This window comes from Carassius auratus, chromosome 48 (assembly GCF_003368295.1).
Source record: "Carassius auratus strain Wakin chromosome 48, ASM336829v1, whole genome shotgun sequence".
In the NCBI taxonomy this organism is placed as follows: domain Eukaryota; kingdom Metazoa; phylum Chordata; class Actinopteri; order Cypriniformes; family Cyprinidae; genus Carassius; species Carassius auratus.
In genome coordinates this window covers 3,687,257-3,708,690 of record NC_039290.1, presented here as the reverse complement: position 1 = coordinate 3,708,690, position 21,434 = coordinate 3,687,257, and the positions used below count along the sequence as shown (strand labels likewise).

Here is a 21,434-nt window from a genome sequence, read left to right as displayed (position 1 = left end):
AGCAAACATTCCAAGAGGCAACAAGATGGCATTTCAAATAAGTTGCATTAAAATAACCTAAATGCTAAAAAAAAATGGTCAATGAGAGACTAATTTCTTGACAAAAGTGAAACCCACTTTAATATTTTACAGCCTGCATTGTCTTGGTTTGGGAATGTGACTTGGTAAAAGAAAACAAAGACTCTTTCTGACACTTCCTTAATGACATAGACAATCTGTAACAGTACAGAAAATCAAGATGATAGTTTCCCATATGGATCTTAAACATGGAGCCATTCAACAAGAGATAAAGAAACAGCATATGAACTCATACACTCCATCTACCCAGTTTACAGTTCCAAAAGCCAAAATACTTGTGTAGATTTGTACATTCAATGGCAAATTTGACCTCAATATTTAGGGTATACAACAAATACAAGGATAGAAATGTCATTCACAGAAAGCAGTGTTTATACAGAAGAGCTTAGTTATTTGACTTTATAAAACCAGGCCTTGTCAGTCCTTTGTAGATGTGAAGCTTTCCTGCCCCTTGGACTTCAAAACTGTAGTCTGTGGTGACGTAAGGTAAATCTCCTTCAATGCCATCCTGGAGGAAAAAAAAAAAAGAGAAAGAGAGAGTTTAAGTACAATTGATAACAACAAAGACCCATTAGGTTTGTTAACATTCAACACTTAACCATTTTGCCATCACACAAATTATTATCTCTCTTTTGGACCCTTATATTCAATGAGTAAATTGTAAAATGCACCCTTTGGTTATTTTATTTCATGGATTTCCATAATCTACACTACTGCTGAAAAGTTTGTAAATTCTTTAAAAAGTCCATAGAATATTTTTTTAAAGAAATTAATAAAGACTTTCACATTGCTACAAAAATATTCTCTTCAAATAAATGCTGACATTTTGAAATTAATTAAAAAACCCTGAACAAAATATTACAAATATAAAATATTATATCCATAAAGAATTAAGCAGTACATTTTGTAACTGTGATGTTTGAGCACCAAATCAGCATCTTAAAATGATTTCTGGACAATAATACTATTTTTGCTCAAATAAATGCAGCCTTGGTGACCCCATTAACCCCATACCTATGAAGGGTAGTGTATAGTGCTGATTCACGTACCTGCTTGGTGAGCAATATTTTAGGCAGAGTGATCTCTCCCAGCAGGAGACAGTTCACGTGTCTCAGGACAGAGGGGGACACTGGAGAAACCAGAAAGTACAAACCACGTGCCATGTCTACCCCTCTCAAAACACCTTAAAAACACAACAGCGGGTACATTATTTTTAAGGAAGATTACATAGTCTTGTTTTGATGTATAATGAATATTTGTAATGTCACTACATATGCTATGTCATTTGACCGATCAATTCAATCTCAGATTCATATATGTATATATACACACCTAAGCCCACACATTGACAGATTGGAGTTTGGGAGAGTACAACAGGACCTTCTCTGCCCACAACCTTTTCACTCAGACAGCATAATCCCACTACACTGGCATTGGCCACATAGAGGATGTTGGTGGGTGCCACCTCACAGTGTGTTACCCCTATAGCCACTGCTGAGAGTGGGACCTGCAATTATTGAGCACAAAAAGACTTTCATTTGAAAGAGTCATGCATTATCAAAATTAAAATTAAAATTAAATTAAATAAATCCAAATAAAAAGAAACAAAAAGTAAAATACAAAATAAATAATGAATAAATAATATAACAGTCATAATCAGAATAAAAAGTAAAATACTAGAATCAAAAGAATGAATAAAAATGAAATAAAACTTCAAAATAAGAAAATAAATATAACATGAAAAACTATTAAAAAAAATGAAATAAAATATGAAAAATTAAATGAAAATTAAAATAAATGAAGCAAAATGTTTTTTAAACATAAAGAATAAAACCTGGTAAGGTGTGAAGCAGTGGAGCGGGAGGACTGGGCCAGGTTCTGGGGACTGCAGCTTACTGAAGTAACTGAGCAGAGCCAGGTCTCGCAGCTCGTTACTGCGCTGATGCTGCCTATGAGGAATACAGGATGGGAATTTATTTTAGTTCAGATCATACATATCTGGATATTAATACTTTACAAATCAGTTACGTGTTCACCAAATCATTTGCCAACTGAAAATAGGAACAGTTAAAATCCAAAGTGGGGAAGCTGGCTGGCTTACATTACTCCAGATGTCCCAGCACCTTCAAATTCTGACTGGACACTGAGTAACACATGAGATCGAGTGGAGAGGTGACTGACTGGCTCCTCTGTCAGGGTGGGCGGCGTCAGTGGGTGCGTCTGCCAGCCGTGGGCAGTTCTGAGGAAGTCTGGGGTAAGATGTTGACACTGTGGTGCGTTTCCATAACTCAACTGCACTACATGCGTAACGGAAAACAGGCGAATGAGGTCGACCAGTATCTGAAAGCCATGGCCTGTGAAAGAGAGAAAGACACGTGTTAGGATGTCAGTACCATAAACTCAAATGAAAACTATTATTTAGGGCTGTCGCGGTTAAGAATTTTCCCCTGCGGTTATTATGGGTGGCTCAATAGCGTGATATGCGGTTTTACCTTCGTTTTTTGTTTTTTACATACCTAATTTATCCAGATTTTGCTGCATACAAAGCTCTATCGTTGAGTTATGTAGCATATATTTTTGCTTTTTTAACTTACAAGTAAGTTTTAAAACATTTTTGTTTATTGTTAAATGCCAAACAGCAACAAGATTTTTTTTAAAAAGAAATTATAGAGTTCTAACATGTATTACACGTATTTGCGCGCAACTTTGGGCAGCAGCGGAAATCTAGACTGATTATCGTGCCACCACTGGCCCACCAGGACAGTGGATTCCCGCTGGAGTCGATGCACTCCTCATGCAGATAGCGTGTGAGGTCGCATTCATTTTTTTCAGTTTACATTTTCAGGGATCATCTGATTTTTTGTAGATAGTATACTTTATTAGTATGATGTTTAGTGAGTTTGGTCTGTTAATATCACTGTATTAATACATTAAACCACCTTAAGCGTTTTTCACATTATGCGTTTCAGAATGTCCCAATGACCTCAAATTAGATGTATTGCTGCGTCACAGGAACCTTTTTGCAGCAAATTTTGCATATCGGCTCATCTATATTCGCTGGCTCGCCCTTTTCATTGGGTTGAAAGCCAAAATGTTCCCAAACTGGTGACGTGACATTAGGTTTGGGACGAGATCAAGCGTCTCCCATCGTTTCAGCCGGCCTATTCAAAACAAACGAAGCACCATAAAGCTACAGTACAACGGCTCGCGAGAAAATTACAGTCATAATATTGTATCATTCATTTATTTTACATTGAATGCACAGTGACAAATTGAAAAAACAAGAAGGCCACAGCCTCATTAAAAAAAAAAAAAAAAAAAAAAAAGTAGTAAAAAAATTGAACACGCGGTTGTTATCTTTCCTCTGCGGTTTGCTTGTCAATAGCGTGGTATTACAATATTGCGGTTATCGCGACAGCCCTACTATTATTATCTGTTAAAAAGAAAATGATCAATATTAAATATATTTAATAGTGCTACAAATATTAGAAGAAAAAAATACTTTAATTATTCCTCTGACCCATCTGACTCAGTAAATCATTTTATTAAACTGATTGATAGTCCTAATATTTGCATAAATAATATTCAAGATCCATTAATAAGTCGATATACCGGTCAAATCAATATTCCTATTTTATGTGCAATATTTGTATTGCTGACCTCTGATCCAGCCCATAGTATTGATGATGACAGGACTTTCTCCATTGACATGGCGCCAGAGGGATTTGAGAGACTCCAGATACCGATCGATGTCAGCCTGACAATCTGCCTGACCATAGTACACCATGTGCTCTGGGTCACGCAGGTGTGTGAAAGGAGGCCCTGAGAAATAACACCACTATTACAAACATATAAATGAATATGCTAAATGTAAGATAGTTTAGATTTTTGCAGCACAATGGTCTTTTGAATTAACAGAATCTTTTTAAATGTACCTCGTGTGGCTATATGGATATGGAGGATGATACTTACCCAGCAGCGGCTCTGTAACTGTGCTTAAGGAAAGGCACCCAGGAGGGGTGAACTCAGTTTGGCCTAGATCACACTCCAAATACTCTACGCCTGCAGTACTACACACAAAACAAGGTAGACAGCAAAAATACCACTTTAAAATGACAATATATGTCAATTCCTTATATAACTTTGCATGCAGGCTAGTCTACAAAAACACAACATTTACTCTCAATTTATCCTCTTATTACTAAACTGATGAGAACCAATTGAACTCACTGATTGAGCAGGCTGTTAATAAGGTGTCGATTGAAGGTGGATTTTCCAGAGGATTTCCCCCCACATACAAGAATTATGGGACAGCGGTCAAATTCCCCTATGGACAAAAACATTTTATATTAAAACATTTTTTGGACACTGAATGGCTTACGTGAAAAGTACATTACGTGACACGGTTTACGATTTAATGTAGTCTTTCTATGATGATTGATACATTTCAGTAAGTTTTACTTTTTCTTTTGACATTCCCTTATGATGTCCATTTATGTTTGTTTCGTGCTATAACTAGTATTAATAAGGAAGAAATGATTGGTTCGCATTGAACTGTGTGATCTATCACACCACATTAAAGAGGGGCAAAACTGTATATATTTGTATTTCAAGATTAAACTGATAGAATTTGAAAGCTAAGACTTTGTTCCATATCAAAAGTAACAGAGCACAAAGCTCATTGTGATTAGTGGACGGCAGGTGCCCTTCATATAATATTTAGCGAACTGAAGTGATTAATTTACAAAATAAGCAGCACAGAATAAATGACTGATCTTGAAATCGATATTTTCAACCCAGACCTAATTTATTCATAATTTAATTCCAAACATTTTTTATTCTGTGGAACTTAAAGGAAGATATTTCAAAAAATGTTGGTAACTAAACAAACACAACAAAACAACGAATTTTATTTTAGACTTTTTTTTTGTGTGGCACGGATCCAATATACTGATACACATGTGTTTTCTTTCTAAACTGTTTACATAAAGACATATGTCTAACCAACTGTGTTTACAAGGATAATCACCAAGACATGCATTTTATGTACTTTTGTCTGTATTTGTTCGTCCTGGCGAAAACAAGCTCTTAAGTATTCGTGTAGACGGACATTGTGTGAATGTGTGGAAAGTGTCAAAATAAAAGTGTCTATTTATACTACAAAATTACGATTTTTTACATCTTTGCATCAATACATCATATCGTTAAAGATTTGATGTGTCAATCCATATTGAGGGATCGTTATATTATTAATTATATAATTAAATTATACAGGTGTGGAATGACATGAGGGAGAGTAAATGATGAAGATTTTTTTTTTTGGTGAACTATTCCTTTAAATATTCCTTCAAAATAAATAAGGAAAATAAAATGGTTAACATTTACCTGCCCAGGCACTGAGCAATCTGCTTATAGCTTCTCTGTAGCTACGTGACATCACCAGACCCTGTGCACAAGGTCCACGCAGAGCTGTTACACCGACAGCTGACAGAACAGGATTATAGACGGCAGCCTGAGACTTCAGCTCCTTCTGCAAGACGTATAAACACAGACACAAATATATCTTTGTTGCTATGCCAGGATGCTCAAACAAACAATGTCAAAAGCGTCACAGAGTCACAGTGTTTACATTCTTCCTTCAAATGGCTTACTCATAGTTGCCACTGGATATTACACTGAGAATGTATTTGAACATCACAAACCATATACACATCAGCTACTTTAAACATGAACATACAAAATCTGAAATGCCACCAACTTACCGAGTTGAGACCAAAGATCTCTGAGAGTTCTGAGAAGCTGGTGAGAACGCGGGTGAGCGGCGTGTTCAGAGGCTCCAGAAGCACCACACATGAGTCAGAGTCCAGCTCACTCATGAGCTTTTTACTCGGCTCTAAACATTAAAAAAATCAATCGCAACAGAACATTAAAGAAAAATAGACTTTAGTGTAGATAGAAATTAATTTAAGGCAAGACACTGCATTAAAAAACTGCACTGGCCAATTTTGACATTTCGGGCTATTTGGCTCTTTGTGTATCCAATGTGTAATGTGATTAATATTATTATTTTTTGGCAGTTAACAGTATTTTCTGATTCATGGAGTGATTGAAACCCGCCTCTGTAAAAAACAACAAAATCTGTTCTGAAACACCGTTCTGCAAATTTCATAAAATGTATAATTTTTAAATGTATATTTAAACAAGACGTTTCTGCAATCTTGCAATACCATTTTTTTTTTGTAATTATGTAATGATCAACTAGAAAAGTATGGTGATATCTATTAATTGCCTCTTTACCTTATTTACCTGCCATATCTTTCCTTTATGTAAGATATGATCGTGAGAAAATTATATAAAAATAAAAAAGGTATTTAGAAGGGAGGACACTGCTTCTGATGATACCTGAGGAGAAATATTTGTGAACAACAGCTTTTGCTTCCAGCAGCCCCTCCTTCTTGTTCTTGCTGGATGGGGGGTTGTTTCCTAAGGCAGTGATGGTGAGAGGGCAGTGGGACGGTGGTGAGAACAGGGGGTAAGGCTGTTGGCCCTCCTCTATGGTGAAGCCCAGCACCTCTACATGACCATAGAGGCAAGTGAGCAGGCACTTCCCACGGAAACACAAGACCTGCACAGATATCAGACACAAAAGTCAGTATACTTATAGAAACTAGTGATGGAGGACCAATATAAGTAAGTGACACAAGTGCAATATATATATATAAAACCCTAGCATTTAAAAGTGTATAGCTGAGGTAAGCAGTCTACCTGGCCTTGTTTCATGACTAAAACAGCATTATTGCGGGTCTTGTCAAACTGGGCATGGAACTGAAGACCGTCCTCCTCCATCTGGTCTGTCTTAGGTGAGGTTGAACTCTCCATTCCATTACGAAGAACACTATTGGCATATTCACTCCATTCTTGAGAGTCCACTAAACTGCTGCTGCCATTCAGCTCTGTGCCTCCATTTGTGTGGACATGAGCCTTAACCTTTCTCTGCTCGGCACAGCAGTTTTCAGGGATAGGCTTCGTATACAACTTCTTCAAACGTTTTAATGTGGTTTTCTCCCTTTTGGGTATTGGTTTCTCCAATTTTGCAGTCCCAGTACTTGTGTTTAGGAGAGTGGAGTCCAGACTGTGTGTCTTTTTGCGCCATTTATTCTTGCCGTGGCGCTTGGTGGCATGTCGCTGCTCGTGTTGGGACTGAGAAGAAACCTTGTGTACTTTCATTGTCATCCAATGAACTCCAACAAGACTGAAAACGTCATAAATCCAGGGCAGGGAGACACCTGTGAATGAAGACATGCAGTGATGACGGCATCAGAACATCTGGAGTAACTAAATAGATTTTGTCTAGATCAGAAATGCATAAAAAAACTAAAAGTGGATGGCTAGATAGACAGAATAACTAAAAGATTAAACAAAATATCACTAAGTTGGTTTGGTCAAGTTAACATAATAGTTTTTTCCTATCTGTTGGCTTTACTTTATGCAGTTAGTAAAGTATTGTTTCACACAGTATTATTACTAATCACTAGTAAGATCATATGTTGTTGTGAAATGATACAGAAAGCAAGTTTCAGGGCTGTCGTTAGTTCACGTAGTTAACGTAACGTACCTGTTTAAAGTGGGAAGCAGCTACAACTGGTAATACTAACAGATTCGAATCAAATCAGAAATTGATTTTGTGTGGAGCAGCTGTTGATTCTCTGTGACTGGCTTTGAGCATCACTTCACGAGGCACGATGCTGTTTGTGCTTCCACTCCTCCACTGATCGAGACGAAGCTGCTAATTTCCCACTTTTCATCTGCTTTGAAACCGCACTGTCACTGTATAATGAATAGGTCTGAAAGTGTAAATATGAAGAAAACGTGTAACCCATGTCAAATATACAACTCTGTGGATAACGGAAGCAATTTTGTGCAGCGCCGTGCGCTCACGGTTAGCATGTGTGCCGTGTGATGGACAACAACAGATGTTACGGAGTTCAAAGGAGCTTTGATTCTATACTACAATCCTGAATAAATCCACTTCGGTATAAAATACTTCACCATAACGTTCAAACATGTTATAAAATTGAAGAATTTGTGTGCAGTTTGAATAAAATAGCTAAATTATTCAATTAGTTCATATTTGAAGAAATTCGTTCCCAGCGTAATGGGGTGAACGGCCAGCTACCGGCCGGAGAGGGCCAACATATTCAACGTCACTTCCTGTTTCTGTTTCAACATGGCTTCTTGTTCTTTCGCCTAAATTAAGCTTTTGACGCTGTGTTATTTATGATTTACTCAGTAGGTTACATAACGCATATATGTGTGCTTTCAGCATATGAAAAGAAAGATGAGAGCAATGATCTAATGTACGCTAAATGGTGAGTCGTGAACGGTTGATTTTGCGGCGAGTAGTTTAGGGAGCGTCATTAAAAAGTGAGCATCGTGATTAACGTTAAGGTCGTTTTAATTGATCAAGCAGTCTGTGACCAAAGTCATCCGCATCATGTGGGGAAACTTTCTTGAGCATGCATGAAAACGTGCAGAATTATTCTGTGCACTGTTTTATAAAATGAACTGTGCCAAAATAAGCAAGAACTTGCAATACCCAACAGTGCTCGTAATACGATAATTTCAGTTTTTCGTGATTTTAGAAAATTACTCAAAGTTGTACGACCTCTACAAACATTATATCTTAATGAAACATTTATAAATAATGACGGTATCATAATAAAACCAGAACAGACACACTTTTTATTGTACTTTTACACAAATGTATTATATTTCTGAGCATAAACTCTTTTTATCATAAATATCTATGATTAAATTAAGTAAAAGTAGTTTCAAATGTATGTATTTAGTATTTGTTTGTAATTTAAATATTTAATTTAAATTAAAATGTTCATAATTATTCTGTGTACTTGTAATAAACTGAACTACGCCAAAATAAGCAAATTATTGCTATAAACATATATTCTTGTAGTACAATAATTGCAGTATTTCATGATTTTATAAAATTCTTTAAAGTTGCATAAAACATTTATTAGTAAATTAATCAAAACAGAAAAAATACATGTTTTTGAATCAAAATAAGTGAGCTCTTGTAATTACAATAATGGAAGATTTTCATCATTTACTTTTTTTTGTATTTCATAATAATTACAGTATAGTAATAAAACTAGGACACACTCTTATTGTATTTTAAATAAATGTATTATAACTATGAGATCGAGCATTTTTTTATTATTATAAATGCTCATGAATTAGTAAAAATCATTTGCATTTTTATTTAATGTTTATATGAATTATTTAAGTATTTCATTTTAATGCATACATTTATTAATCAATAAATGTATGTTATGTTGTCTTTATCTAGAATTACATTTTGATAAAATCACTAATAAAATGAAACTGATGTCTCCTGCTTTTCTAGATGGCGATACCTGCTCAAGGCACCTCTCACGCTCAGCGGGTGCTATCCTTGCTCAACCATCAGAGGGGTCTTGGCCACTTCTGTGATGCCATATTGAGCACAGTCGGTGGGAAGGTGCATCTGGCCCATCGCAATGTTCTTGCCTGTTTCAGCCACTTGTTCCAAGACTCCAGTTCAGACACACCATGTGTACAGATGCCAATAGAGTGCCCTGATGATGGACTAGAGCTACTTCTTAACTTTTTTTATACTGGTGAACTCCACTTAGATGATAGCAATTTAGAAAAGATTCAGAATGCAGCTAGCGGACTATCAGTGCCAGAGTCTCTCATACCTTGCCTGAGTTTGCCATGTGTAAAGACTTTGCAGTCACCTGTCTCGAGTGAAGATGATACAGCCAAACAACTATTGACTCTCATATCTGCAGACCCTCAGCCTGATCACACCCCGAAAGGAAAGACTAGTTCTTGGCCGAGGACGAAAAATAAACTTGATGCATTCCAGATAGGTTCGGTGGTCACAGCTAGTGATGATGACCCTCCTGCCTCGACGTCGACTACCACCACACGTTCTGGAAGGCTTGTAAAAGGGCCCAATCGACTAGTCGGGGAAAGTCACATGTCTTCTAACACGAGGCAGAGAGCAGGACGAAGAAAACCATCATCTCTAGAAGACAAAGAGCAGGAGACTGCTGCCACTGAGGACGGAGATCACCTCAAACATCAAGACACCAGTGAGACTGAGGTAATCCATTTTCAACCAGAAGTCATTTATTCAAATAAAATAATTTAAACTTGATCATTTCTGCACTGATCTGACAATGAAAATTGAATGCATTGATTATGAATCTGTTGTACATTTTCTGTTAATTCTCCATTAGCAGGTGGATGGATCTGTTGACAATGAGGATGATGATGACAGTGATAGAGGTGGCAGTATGGACATTCTTATTGAGGGTACCGATGAAGAGTATGTGCCTCATGATTCACCTTGCTCGACGTCAAAGACTCCACGGGGAACATGCAAACGACACAAAAGAAGTACCAATAAAAAGAATGGGGAAGGAACATCTAAAGACAGCAAGAAAGGCTCTGTCCAATGTCCTACATGTCATAAAACATTCCTCAGCAAGTACTACCTGAAAGTACACAACAGGTATCTTCCTCTTTGTTAATTTTATATACCGTATTTTCCGGACTATAAGTCGCACTTTTTTTCATAGTTTGGCTGGCCCTGCGACTTATAGTCAGGTGCGACTTATTTATCAAAATTAATTTGACATGAACCGAGAGAAATGAACCAAGAGAAATGAACCAATAGAAAACATTACAACATCTCCAGCCACGAGAGGGCGCTCTATGCTGCTCAGTGCTCCTGTAGTCTATCACTGAAGACATAGAGCGCCCTCTTGCGGCTGGAGACGGTAATGTTTTCTCTTGGTGCTTGGTTCTAAATAAATGCGACTTATAGTTCAGTGCGACTTATATGTTTTTTTCCTCATCATGACGTATTTTTGGTCTGATGCGACTTATACTCAGGTGCTACTTATAGTCCGAAAAATACGGGTGTATATAATTTAATAATGTATAATAATAATGATATAAGATAATAATAATAATAAGAAGAATATAAGAATAATGTAATTTATTCCTGTGATGCAAAGCTGAATTTTCAGCAACCATTACTGCAGTCTTCATTCTAATATGCTGATTTGCTGTAATCACAAATAATTTTGTGGAGATGGCGATAAATGTTTTTTTTTAGGATTCTCTGGTGAATAGAAAGTTCATAAGAACAGGATTTATTTGCAATAGAATGTTTTGTTACATTATAAATGTATTCACTGTCACATTTGATCAATATAATGTGTTTTTGCTGAATAAAAGTATTAATTTCTTGACCCCAAACGTTTGAACAGTAGTGTATATTTCTATGAAATTTTTTTTTGTAGAAATATATAAGATTAATGTTATATATAGAGGCAGGTGTTTTTTTTTTTGTTTGTGTGTAATTGCTATTGAATAACTTTTTTTGTAATTTTTTATAAGTAATTAATATGACTGATCGTGCCTCAATGCAAAGTTCTGTCTTTCCTTCCATCTTGTTTTCTGCAAGGAGACATACAGGAGAGAAGCCCTTTGAATGTGCTAAATGTGGGAAGTGCTACTATAGGAAGGAAAACCTTCTGGAGCATGAAGCCAGGAATTGTCTTATCAGAGCAGAAATGGTGAGTTTGATAGCGGGAGACAATTAACAATATGAATACATACAATAAAATAACAATAATGTGTTATTTTTGGTGGTTTTATATTACAGCTTTTATATTACTAGTATTTACTTAATGCAACTTTCGGTTTGTGCCAGGTGTTTTCTTGTTTGAAATGCACCATGACCTTTAAAAAGCGACATGAGCTGCGTGTTCATATGGTCACACACACAGGAGAGATGCCCAATAAGGTACGTCTTCCATTGTGGAGGCCAGATATGACCTTTTGTCAACAGACATTATGCCAATGTAATCTTACTTGTCATATTAGTGCACGTCATGCCCTGAGCAGTTCATGCAGAAGAAAGACCTCAGGATCCACATGATTAAAGTACACGGAGCTCCCAAACCACACGCAGTAAGTGACTCTAATGCTCATAAATTGTTTGCAATACAATAATGCCCTGCCATTCAAAACTAAATACAAACTTAAATTTAATGTTTTGTGTTGTGGATTATTTGTCATGTGTCCCGTTTAGTGTACATTGTGTCCCAAGCGCTTCCTGTCCCGCACTGAGCTACGTCTGCACGAGTCAGCCAAACATCGTGGTGAGAAACTCTTTGTGTGTGAGGAGTGCGGTCATCGGGCGTCCAGCCGCAACGGCCTGCAAATGCACATCAAAGCCATTCACAGGTTAACATAGGACATCATTAAATATTTCCATAAAGAAACAAAGAACTGAAACGTGCTTTATTTATTGTTTAAACTGATTGCTAATTATTTTTTGCCTGCTTTTGAAAAGCAATGCTAGAATTATGCATGCATGTGGTGAAAAGACTGAGTGGAGTAGTGCTGAGCTGTATTTGTTGTGCTTCTTTCCAGAAACGAGCGTCCTTTTGTGTGTGAGTTCTGCAATCATGCTTTTACACAGAAAACCAATCTGAACATGCACCTTCGCACACATACTGGAGAGAAACCTTTCCAGTGCCACCTGTGTGGCAAGACATTTCGCACACAAGGTAATTTTACAGCCAAAGTGATTTAACTCTGGCCTTTTTGATTTCCAGTTTTTTTAAAAAATCTGAAACCATGCATTTTCTCTGTTAGTTTTGTATTGTTAACAAGATGTTTGCTGATTGTGTGAGCAGCGAGTCTGGACAAACACCACCGCACGCATACAGGAGAACGGCCATTTAGTTGTGAGTTTTGTGAGCAACGCTTTACTGAGAAAGGCCCTCTCTTACGGCACATAGCCAGCAAACACCAAGAAGGTCGACCACACTTTTGCCACATCTGCAACAAAACCTTTAAAGGTAAGATTTAAGTGTGTGTGTGTATTGCATTTTATTTATTTTATTTGACAACAAATATTATTTTCATTATAGATTTATATACTGTGTATATATATATATATATATATATATATATATATATATATATATATATGTATGTATACACACAATTTATATAGAATTTATATTACATGAAATAACATTTATTATTAAAATTAGCTAAAATTAACATGTTTTATTATACATTATACGATATGTATGTGATTTGACAACACACACACACACGTGTGTATATATATATATATATACACACACGTGTGTATATATATATATATATATATATATATATATATATATATATATATATAAATATATATAAATATATATATATATATATATATATATATATAGCAATAGTTTAAAGTGATCAATAATGAATAATAATTAAATATCCCATAATGCCCCATCAGCCATTGAGCAGCTTCGTGTTCATGTACGACGTCACAAAGGCATGAGAAAATTTGAGTGTTCTGAATGTGGTTACAAGTTCACCAGACAGGTATGAATCAGATGTATTTATGGATTAAGATATCAGAAAAATAATTTCCTAGTTTATGTCTAAGATCTCAGCATCTCTATCTTGCCTTTGACAGGCACATTTGCGACGACACTTACAGATCCACAACCGCGTGGAGAACTACAACCCCAAACTGAGACGCTTACGTAACCTGGTAGTGAAGGATGAGAGTGCAGCTGCCTCATCGAGTCCTCCCGGCCAGACAGAGGCTCACGCAGGACCAGCAGACATGGATAACCAGCCAGAGGAGGTTGTTGTGAAACAGGTCGTCTCAGCCTCTGCTGGAGGAACAGGAGAGCAGGCCACGTGTTCAGTGACTGATGGAGCAGTGAGTGGTGAACAGACTGGAAGGACTGATGGGGGGGTGGAGCAGACTCTGTTCACTGTAACAGATGTGAACGAGCAGACCCTGCTGGTGACTGATGCGTACCCCATCCATCAGTCCAGTGTGGTGGTGGAACTGCCCAGCTATGGAGCTGATGGGAAAGTTTAAATGAAGGGGACTTATTGATTCCAGAGCAACGAAGCTACTTGACAAAGGTTTAAGAATTTGAGACATTCATTGTAAATGAAAAGCTTTCTTGCATGAAGAAATCATTTTCTTATTCATTTATCTTCAAAGAACTTGGAAATGACAGAAGACTTGGTTGTATCAAGCATGACGATGCAAGATCATCTTGACCTTTCCAGAACTACATTTTTGGGATCAGTAGGAGATTGGAGTCAGCAATTATTTTGAACCCAAGTCATTTGTAACCCAGCTTCTGCAAAAATGTTTAGCTGTTAACCAGCTTTTCAAGTCAGACTGTGTCTACAGCTTTTGTTTGATAATTTTCTTACTCTATTTGGATGGACAGATAAAAACTCAAAAGTTTTGTACTAAATAATTACCTGGCAATTACAAGATGTTTGACAAAATTGGATACAATAACATGTGACCAAATTTCTTGTAAGATAATGTCTAGATTTATTCAGCATCTGGATGGCAAAATGTAAAAGAAAGACTACTGTAAAACAGGCAAAACAGTCACTAGCTTAATGTATACTCTTGTTTTAATGGAATAATTCATTGAAATACAAATCTATTTTTATTCACTTTTCCATGCACATCTTTTTCTATGGTTTTAATGAATTTAATTTCATAAAACATTATGTACAACTTAATTCAAATGCTAAATACACTAGATTCAAAAGAAAAAAATAATCAGATTTCCTACATCCCACTTTACATCTGTAATTTGATGTATTTCAGAGTGAAACAGGATACTTAATATACTGTACTGAACACTGATTTGGAATAATGTGCATAGATAAATATTACACCTTAAAACCATGGTCAGTTCTGATTATATGTTTACTATTCTTTATTGAGTTCAACTTTTATGTGCTATTGTGCTCGAGCTGAAGACTCTGTGAGGGGCTTTGCAGAACATTCAAATGTTAAAACTGTATGTCAGATAGTTTGTCTCTCACGTGATTGTGATCTTATTACATATACATGTGAAAAGAGCAAAAAGTAACAGTTATTGGTTCACCAAACAAACAAACATTACACAAATCATCGCCTTGTCTGTATTGTACAAATTATTTTAACTAAATATTCTAAGAAAAATAAAATCAACATCAAATACTGCTTAAGCGTGTCGTAAATAATTAGTTTCACACTGGTAATGTCAAACACCTACATCTATTCAAGAGTAACGCGATACTGAATTACTACTTCCAGTTATTAATATAGCATTTTAATACAATTTGGCACAAAAATACAATACCTTCATCTATTCCTCATATTTTTTCATGATTGCTGTTTCTCATAAACCGTTACATACCTTCCTCTAAAATAAACAATGACTAGATAATAATAAACTTAATGTAATATTAAAATATGAGAGTTGAAAGGCAAGTCGGATACAAATTCAGTAAAAATGTGATCACTGCATGCCCACTGTTGTCTGAAATGTGATGTTATTCAAGCAAGATGAACAATAATCAATGGGTTATGCTGGGACACAGTCACAGTGTTTATCTGTCAAACAAAATTATGGTGTTTTTGGAAAACCTTGGTTTCTCCCAAATCTCCGCGTATATAAAATACTTTTTGTTTTCCACATTGCAGAATTCTGTCTTACTGGAATGACTGTGGTCTCAAAACAATATTTTTTGAAAATAGACATTTTTACTTTACGGTTATGATATTTATATTGTATTGTATTATTATTTTATTTTTTTGGGGGGTGTTGAATTAAATTTGCATTGTTGTGGATCACTTTTGGAGGTCCATGCTGAATTATAAAATACATTTAAAAAAATGAGCATAACCATAACCAAGGGTTGGATTGCTTGAAATTCACCAAACATGATAGGCACTATTTCATGAATCACTTCACTCAAGTCTCTGTTCAAGGTGAACACAGTCAGCATTAGAAATGCATGCAACAATTAAAGCTGTAGATATACTGGGTAACTGGGAGAAATAATGCAAACATTGATTGTCCATTCACCAGCCCCTTTTGCTGCCCAGCTGAGGTGAATATTTGATAAAGTGCAAAACACCTAGTAGTGAAGTCACATTGAATGTCATTCAGTCTCACATTTAGTAAAGTTCTCAATGCACTTCATTGAGATCTTGGTTGTGGTTCTGATTGACGTTGTTGTGGTTGTGAAATGCCTGATTGCGGTGGTGTCTGTGGAGGTGGATGTAGTTGGGCTCAGGTATGTCGATGGGTTCGAAGGTGCTTGGAACAAGAGGCATAAACTGTCGGAATATGCTGACACTTCCATGCCAGAAGGTGGGCTGGGAGAGCCGGCCAGCTGGGGACCAAGATCGAGTAGAGGGGTCATAGACCTCCACCACATCAGATAGCTCAAAAGTGCTGTCATAGCCACCGGACACATAGAGTCGACCACCCAGAGCTGCTACACTGCCTCCAACATGAACCTGTGGGAGGTGAGACTTTTTAGTTACCTCTGTGAATGCCTAATGTGGGTCAATGATGTGATGCTCATTTTTTGTCTTATTAAGTTGTTATACAATAACCGTAATTAAAAAGCAACAAATCTATATAGTGATTTAAATACACCTGTTTTATGATCATGTTTTTAATTTATGTATTAATATTTTTATAGTTTTGGTGTGTGATCCAACTGTCCTAGTATCACAAAAAAAAGGAAATTATTTCTTAGAATTTTTTTTTAAACTGTATTAACTTATAATTAAGTAATAATTAATTTGAAATGCTTTTAAGTCTTTTGTCTGCTAAATCCAGGTTATGTTGTGTTGCCAGAAAAATCATGGTTCAACCAACATGCAGAAATGTGCAGAAAATAGAAAAATAAATAGGAAATGACATCATAGAGAGGACTACTGCAGGAAAAAGGTCCTTTGTCAATAGTGATGCAGTGACTTGAAAACCTGATGCAAAATCTGTGTGGAAAAATGTTTTGCCCTCAAGAGAAATTCCAGATCACTCTTAAAATTACTCACTTTTGACCTGTGAAAATGTTATGAAAAACGGTAAATGAAATTGCATCTTTTAAAAAAATGAAACAAGGTCAAATGTACATACTTGTGTCATGGGACAAATCTTATCCCATTCGTTTTTCTGTGGATTGTAGACATCTACTTCTGCTGAATCATCCCTGAAACAAAACCACTGTCATGAGAAACATGGAAAAACAAAACACTTCCTTTATCGTTTATTTTTTTCTGCATCTTATTAGCTACTGGATATTTTACAACTGTGGGGAAAAATAAATACCTCACCTTACAAAGTAAATCAACCCATTAAGAGTGACTGTTTTGGGGGCAAAGGACCATGGAGGCAGTTCTCCACAGTTGACTAGTGACCAGCGGTTGCTTACAACATCGTAACACTGAATTGCCATTGTGTCTTCTCCAGTTAAGGAGCCAATGGCATAGAGCCGTCCCCTGCATGCCGTAGTAGAACAGTTATCCATGGAATGTGGCATGGGCGGAAGTGCCTCCCAGCAGTCTAGAGTATGATCATAGCGCTCTGTGCTATCAGAGGCTACAACATACAGCTGACCCTTCAGGACGCAGGAGCTGTGGTACTCTCTGGCTTTCAGCATGGGGGAGACCTCCGTCCACTCATTCACACTGGAGTTGTATCGCCAAACGCAATCATAGAGACGTGATCCATCTGAGCCACCTGTTGTAAATGAAGCAGGTTGGACAGCTTAAACACTTCATCATTTATCAACCTTAATTTCCAAACTTCCACACATGTGCCACTGTTTAGGGTTACTGCTATAAATAGGGATAATTTGGGATTATTGACGATAGTTGAAAAAAGTAGTTTGATTCTGTTAACCTCTTGTGGAGCCTGATTACAGGTTTAATTACTTCTATAAATCAGTTCTTTCTATTAAATCAAACATACAGCTTGAGCTTACAACTGCCATCAACATCGGAACCGGAACTGTTGAATTCCATAGTTCAGTGCTCAGTCACCTTTTTAAACACCACTTGCATAACAGCAAAGAACACTTAGAATAGGAGCAGCATTGGACTGCATGAGATGGCTTCTCGATTGAATCACTGTCTATTCCTGAAGGTCCGTTTCATACATGTCACCTGAAATCATGTTGGCCACTGCTGATCTAGCAGAACATTATGTCCCATCACCACACTTTAACATAGCCGAACATACAGGGGTTTATTTATACATTGGCCGCCATGTTGTAAACAGTTTGGAACGAAAGACACTCTGAGCCTGCCTGGGGATTTGTGCTTTCTTCTATTACATTAGCATGATGACACAAGTTGCAGTTGATCATTGAGTAAGGCTAATGATACATGGAGCAACTTTTTGAGCAATGATACCGAGCAACTTTGCTCAATGCTGCCATCAACGGACTACCAGGTGAGGACTACCAGGTGTTACCCATCCTCAATGACAAAGTGCCCCAGCAACATTATACAAAAAAAGCTGCCTGGCAAAATTGCTTAAAAGTTGTATCCCCATGTATCATCAGCCTATAAGTTTGTCCCAACAGGAAACTTCATCACTGTACTAACCTGTCACGTAAATGTCATTGCCCAGGGCGGCTATGCTGTAGCCACCTCCAAGGTGGTCTGGGAATTCTGCTAAATATCTCCACTGTCCGGTCTGTGGGTTGTAGCAATCCACAGTAACAAGCTCATCACAGTCTTGATCACATCCTCCCACCACCACCAGAATTTCGGCCAGGCCGGTGGATGGACGTGGGCGCATTCGATGGCTGGGTCGGTCATGTCGGTCATATTCGTAAGACTGAAAGCTGCGTGCCTCACTGACTAACCGTAAACAGGCTGGCGACAAGTAGACCAGTGGATCGCTCTCCACATGGGCCAGAAGGTAGAAACGGCGAACAAACGGCAGCCGTACTTGCTGCAACAACTCAGGCCAGTAATGCAATCGGTGATGCAAGTCAGCTTTAACCCAGCGCACGGCAATCTGGTATGTCGTTTCTTCCTTATCCACACACAGTCCATCATCAGACACAAACTCAAGCAGCCGCTTCCACGACAACCGTTCAAAGTCCATGCTCTTTGCCAGCTGCACAATGTTCTTTAGCACAAAACAGCGAGCACTAGCCGCTAGCTCACGACAGGCATAAGCCTCTGCGAAGTCCTGGATTTCCAAGCAGTTGGAAACATCAAGTCTCTGCTCCAGGAATGCGCAGCATGCTTCCTTGACGGATGGGAACTGGAAGAGGTCCGCTGTCTTGAGCAGCAGGTCCACGTTGTCGTGCGTGACGGTCACTCGACCTGTGTAGCAAAAGTCCACCAGGAGGCCCAACAGTTCAGCCGATACTTCGTGTAGCACCACACGGTCCATGACACTCTCTCGTAGCGTACCGGCAAACATGGCACGGAAGTAGGTGCTGGCAGCTGCTAGAACAGTTCTATGGCAGTGGAACTCTTTGCCTTCAGCACACAACGTGACATCAAAGAACTTGCGCTCGGCGCGGAGCTCATGGATGCCACGAAGTAAGTTGACAGCGTGTGCCGCGTCGAAGAAAGGCAGCATGGAGGGCTGGGTTTGTAAAACTGGTTTCTCCATAGCTTACTTTACTTTCTCTTGACGTACGTCTGGTCAGAACTCTGGATTCTCCTTTAAACAAAGAACAGGAGTATATTAGTAGTCTGTAGTAGTGAAAACAAGTTTTAAAAACAGAAAACCACAAATTGAAGTTTCAGCCTACCTGTGGATCTTCTCAAAGCTTTTAAATTTGTGTAAGGGATACGGAGCTACTAGAATTGAATATCATGTGTTTATTATGAATGTTAGCAACCACTGGTCTCTTAAGAGAGGGTGCTCATCGTGTCTGGCCTATAAATACACCAGCAGTGTCCATTTTCACAGGCTGGGTGAGGGGGGGTCTTCACACACCCTTTAGCTTCTCTTACTGAAGATTACAGAAACTTCTCCACTCTGAATCTTACAGCAACAAATCTAACAAAGGTTTACAGGAATAGTTCAGTATTCATCATTTAATCAATCTCATGTCATTCCATTAGTATTATTCTTTTTTCAATGAACCACAGAAGAGTATGATCTAGCTGCTCTTTTCCATATGAAGAACATGAATTGTGAAAAGGACACAAAGGAACAATAAAACCATCACAGAAGTAGTCCATACAAGCTGTGTGCTATAGTATAAGTAATCTAAAGCAGTATGTGAGCTTTGAGTGAGAAACAAAGGTGTCATTCACTAACACTGTTCAATTTGTCTCATTGTTGTAGCTTTAAAATCTCATCTGCCTACACTAGAACCGATAACTACATTAACATCCACCAGGGTTTCCCATACATTCATTAATTCATGAGTTCACACTTACATATAATTAGCTGAAGTATTATAGTGCATATTTGGCGTGCTGTCCGGGGAAGGGGCTCCAAGCTCGGGAATGGCCCGAACCTAGAGTACCCCCCTTATATGTAAAAGTGTAAAATGAACTCTAGTGGAGGAGATGGGGATGGAGGGGGGATGCTGACAAACCATCAATAGAGACAGGTAGGCTAATTCAGCTGTATTTATACCCTAAGGTTGATTATATTAAGTGGCTCCACCTGAGTTAATTAGGCTAAGTATCTGACGTGCTCCTCCTGAACCTTGTTATGGAACTGCATTTTGTGGCGGCCCGCCACAATATCAAAGCTGACTGCCACGGATTGATTCAGATTTTTTAAATATTTAATATGGGTACAATTGTATTTTATTGTGGATCTGCGTGCTGCTTGCTCCCTCCCTCTCACAAACTGACAACGGAGGCACGCGCGACTAGCCCCTCCTCTTCGAACACAATCTTAATCAAAACATGAGCATGTGTTAGTTAGAGGACCGATCACCGGTGCTTAATGCTTATTCTCCCAGCGAAGATTCCAGAATCAATCCGGAGTTGAATGGTTAGTAATGAACACTGTTGCTCAACATAACTCTGAGAAGTTAGTCTATGTTAAGCGCTGTCGCGTTTCCATTACAGATTCGCACAAAACTTTTGTGTTTTTTTTTTCTTCTAAATATCGATAAACAAAATGAAATTACGGCGTTTCCATTAACCGATGTTATGCGACTAAAACCTCATTTTTTTCCTCTCGCGATCAGTCATTTCATAAATCATGGCAACGGATATCACAGCAACCAGGCTAGACATTATATTATTATTATCTCCAGGTTCAGGTTTGTGTGTGTGTGTGTGTGTCCACCTCCAGGTCCAGTTTTGTTTGTGTGTGAGCCTGTGTGTGTCTGAGTCTGTGTGTGAGTGAGTCTTTTTGAATGTTTGAGTGTGTGAGCGAGAAGGGTATTCCTGCACAACCGGAGGCTGCAGTTTCAGGACCGCAGTTCTTGGACCG

General features: G+C 37.8%; 3 protein-coding genes across 5 annotated transcripts in view; 1 reads left to right on the top strand and 2 right to left on the bottom strand.

Annotated features, from left to right (window-relative positions):
* Positions 1–93: 93 nt before the first annotated feature.
* LOC113065544 (polynucleotide 5'-hydroxyl-kinase NOL9-like) lies at positions 94–8,029 on the bottom strand. Its single transcript, XM_026236875.1, has 13 exons — positions 7,694–8,029; positions 6,844–7,364; positions 6,481–6,703; positions 5,841–5,971; positions 5,464–5,608; positions 4,309–4,405; positions 4,051–4,148; positions 3,739–3,900; positions 2,180–2,432; positions 1,913–2,027; positions 1,411–1,585; positions 1,128–1,261; positions 94–586 (listed from the first exon to the last, which is right to left on the bottom strand). Exons 2-13 carry the CDS (start codon positions 7,309–7,311, stop codon positions 464–466), a joined length of 2,124 nt encoding a protein of 707 aa, XP_026092660.1. The 5' UTR covers positions 7,312–7,364; positions 7,694–8,029; the 3' UTR covers positions 94–463.
* A 266-nt stretch (positions 8,030–8,295) lies between these two features.
* Positions 8,296–14,666, top strand: LOC113065543 (telomere zinc finger-associated protein-like). Of its 2 annotated transcripts, none has more exons than XM_026236873.1 (11): positions 8,296–8,447; positions 9,500–10,243; positions 10,380–10,654; positions 11,615–11,726; positions 11,864–11,956; positions 12,037–12,123; positions 12,245–12,399; positions 12,589–12,725; positions 12,855–13,019; positions 13,469–13,557; positions 13,652–14,666. In XM_026236873.1, the coding sequence occupies exons 1-11, from the start codon at positions 8,445–8,447 to the stop codon at positions 14,066–14,068; spliced, it is 2,277 nt and encodes a 758-aa protein (XP_026092658.1). In that variant the 5' UTR covers positions 8,296–8,444; the 3' UTR covers positions 14,069–14,666. The 2 variants fall into 2 exon arrangements, with proteins under 2 accessions (XP_026092658.1, XP_026092659.1); XM_026236874.1 differs by having other exon boundaries at positions 8,304–8,435.
* Positions 14,667–14,808: 142 nt separating this feature from the next.
* LOC113065545 (kelch-like protein 21) overlaps positions 14,809–21,434 on the bottom strand; it is a 28,850-nt gene continuing 22,224 nt past the window's right edge. Inside the window, exons 1-5 of one of the 2 annotated variants that reach the window (XM_026236878.1) lie at positions 19,783–20,352; positions 18,614–19,691; positions 17,339–17,744; positions 17,142–17,214; positions 14,809–16,513 (exon numbers count right to left, since the gene is read on the bottom strand). In XM_026236878.1, coding sequence (XP_026092663.1) covers positions 16,181–16,513; positions 17,142–17,214; positions 17,339–17,744; positions 18,614–19,640 — 1,839 coding nt within the window. In that variant the 5' untranslated portion in view covers positions 19,641–19,691; positions 19,783–20,352 and the 3' untranslated portion in view covers positions 14,809–16,180. Of the gene's footprint in view, positions 16,514–17,141; positions 17,215–17,338; positions 17,745–18,613; positions 19,692–19,782; positions 20,353–21,434 lie in introns of those variants that run through there. The other variant, XM_026236877.1, reaches the window with a different exon arrangement.

What these genes read in the sequence shown, in the direction of transcription:
- LOC113065544 (XM_026236875.1), bottom strand. Translation starts at nt 7,311, where the DNA reads ATGACAATGAAAGTACACAAGGTTTCTTCTCAGTCCCAACACGAGCAG. An exon ending in ATTGCTCAGTGCCTGGGCAG is followed by an intron (nt 4,406 to 5,463) that starts GTAAATGTTAAC and finishes TTTTGTCCATAG; the next exon opens with GGGAATTTGACCGCTGTCCC. An exon ending in CTGTCAATGTGTGGGCTTAG is followed by an intron (nt 1,262 to 1,410) that starts GTGTGTATATAT and finishes TGTGTTTTTAAG; the next exon opens with GTGTTTTGAGAGGGGTAGAC.
- LOC113065543 (XM_026236873.1), top strand. An exon ending in CAAGACATTTCGCACACAAG is followed by an intron (nt 12,726 to 12,854) that starts GTAATTTTACAG and finishes TTGTGTGAGCAG; the next exon opens with CGAGTCTGGACAAACACCAC. An exon ending in GTTACAAGTTCACCAGACAG is followed by an intron (nt 13,558 to 13,651) that starts GTATGAATCAGA and finishes TGCCTTTGACAG; the next exon opens with GCACATTTGCGACGACACTT.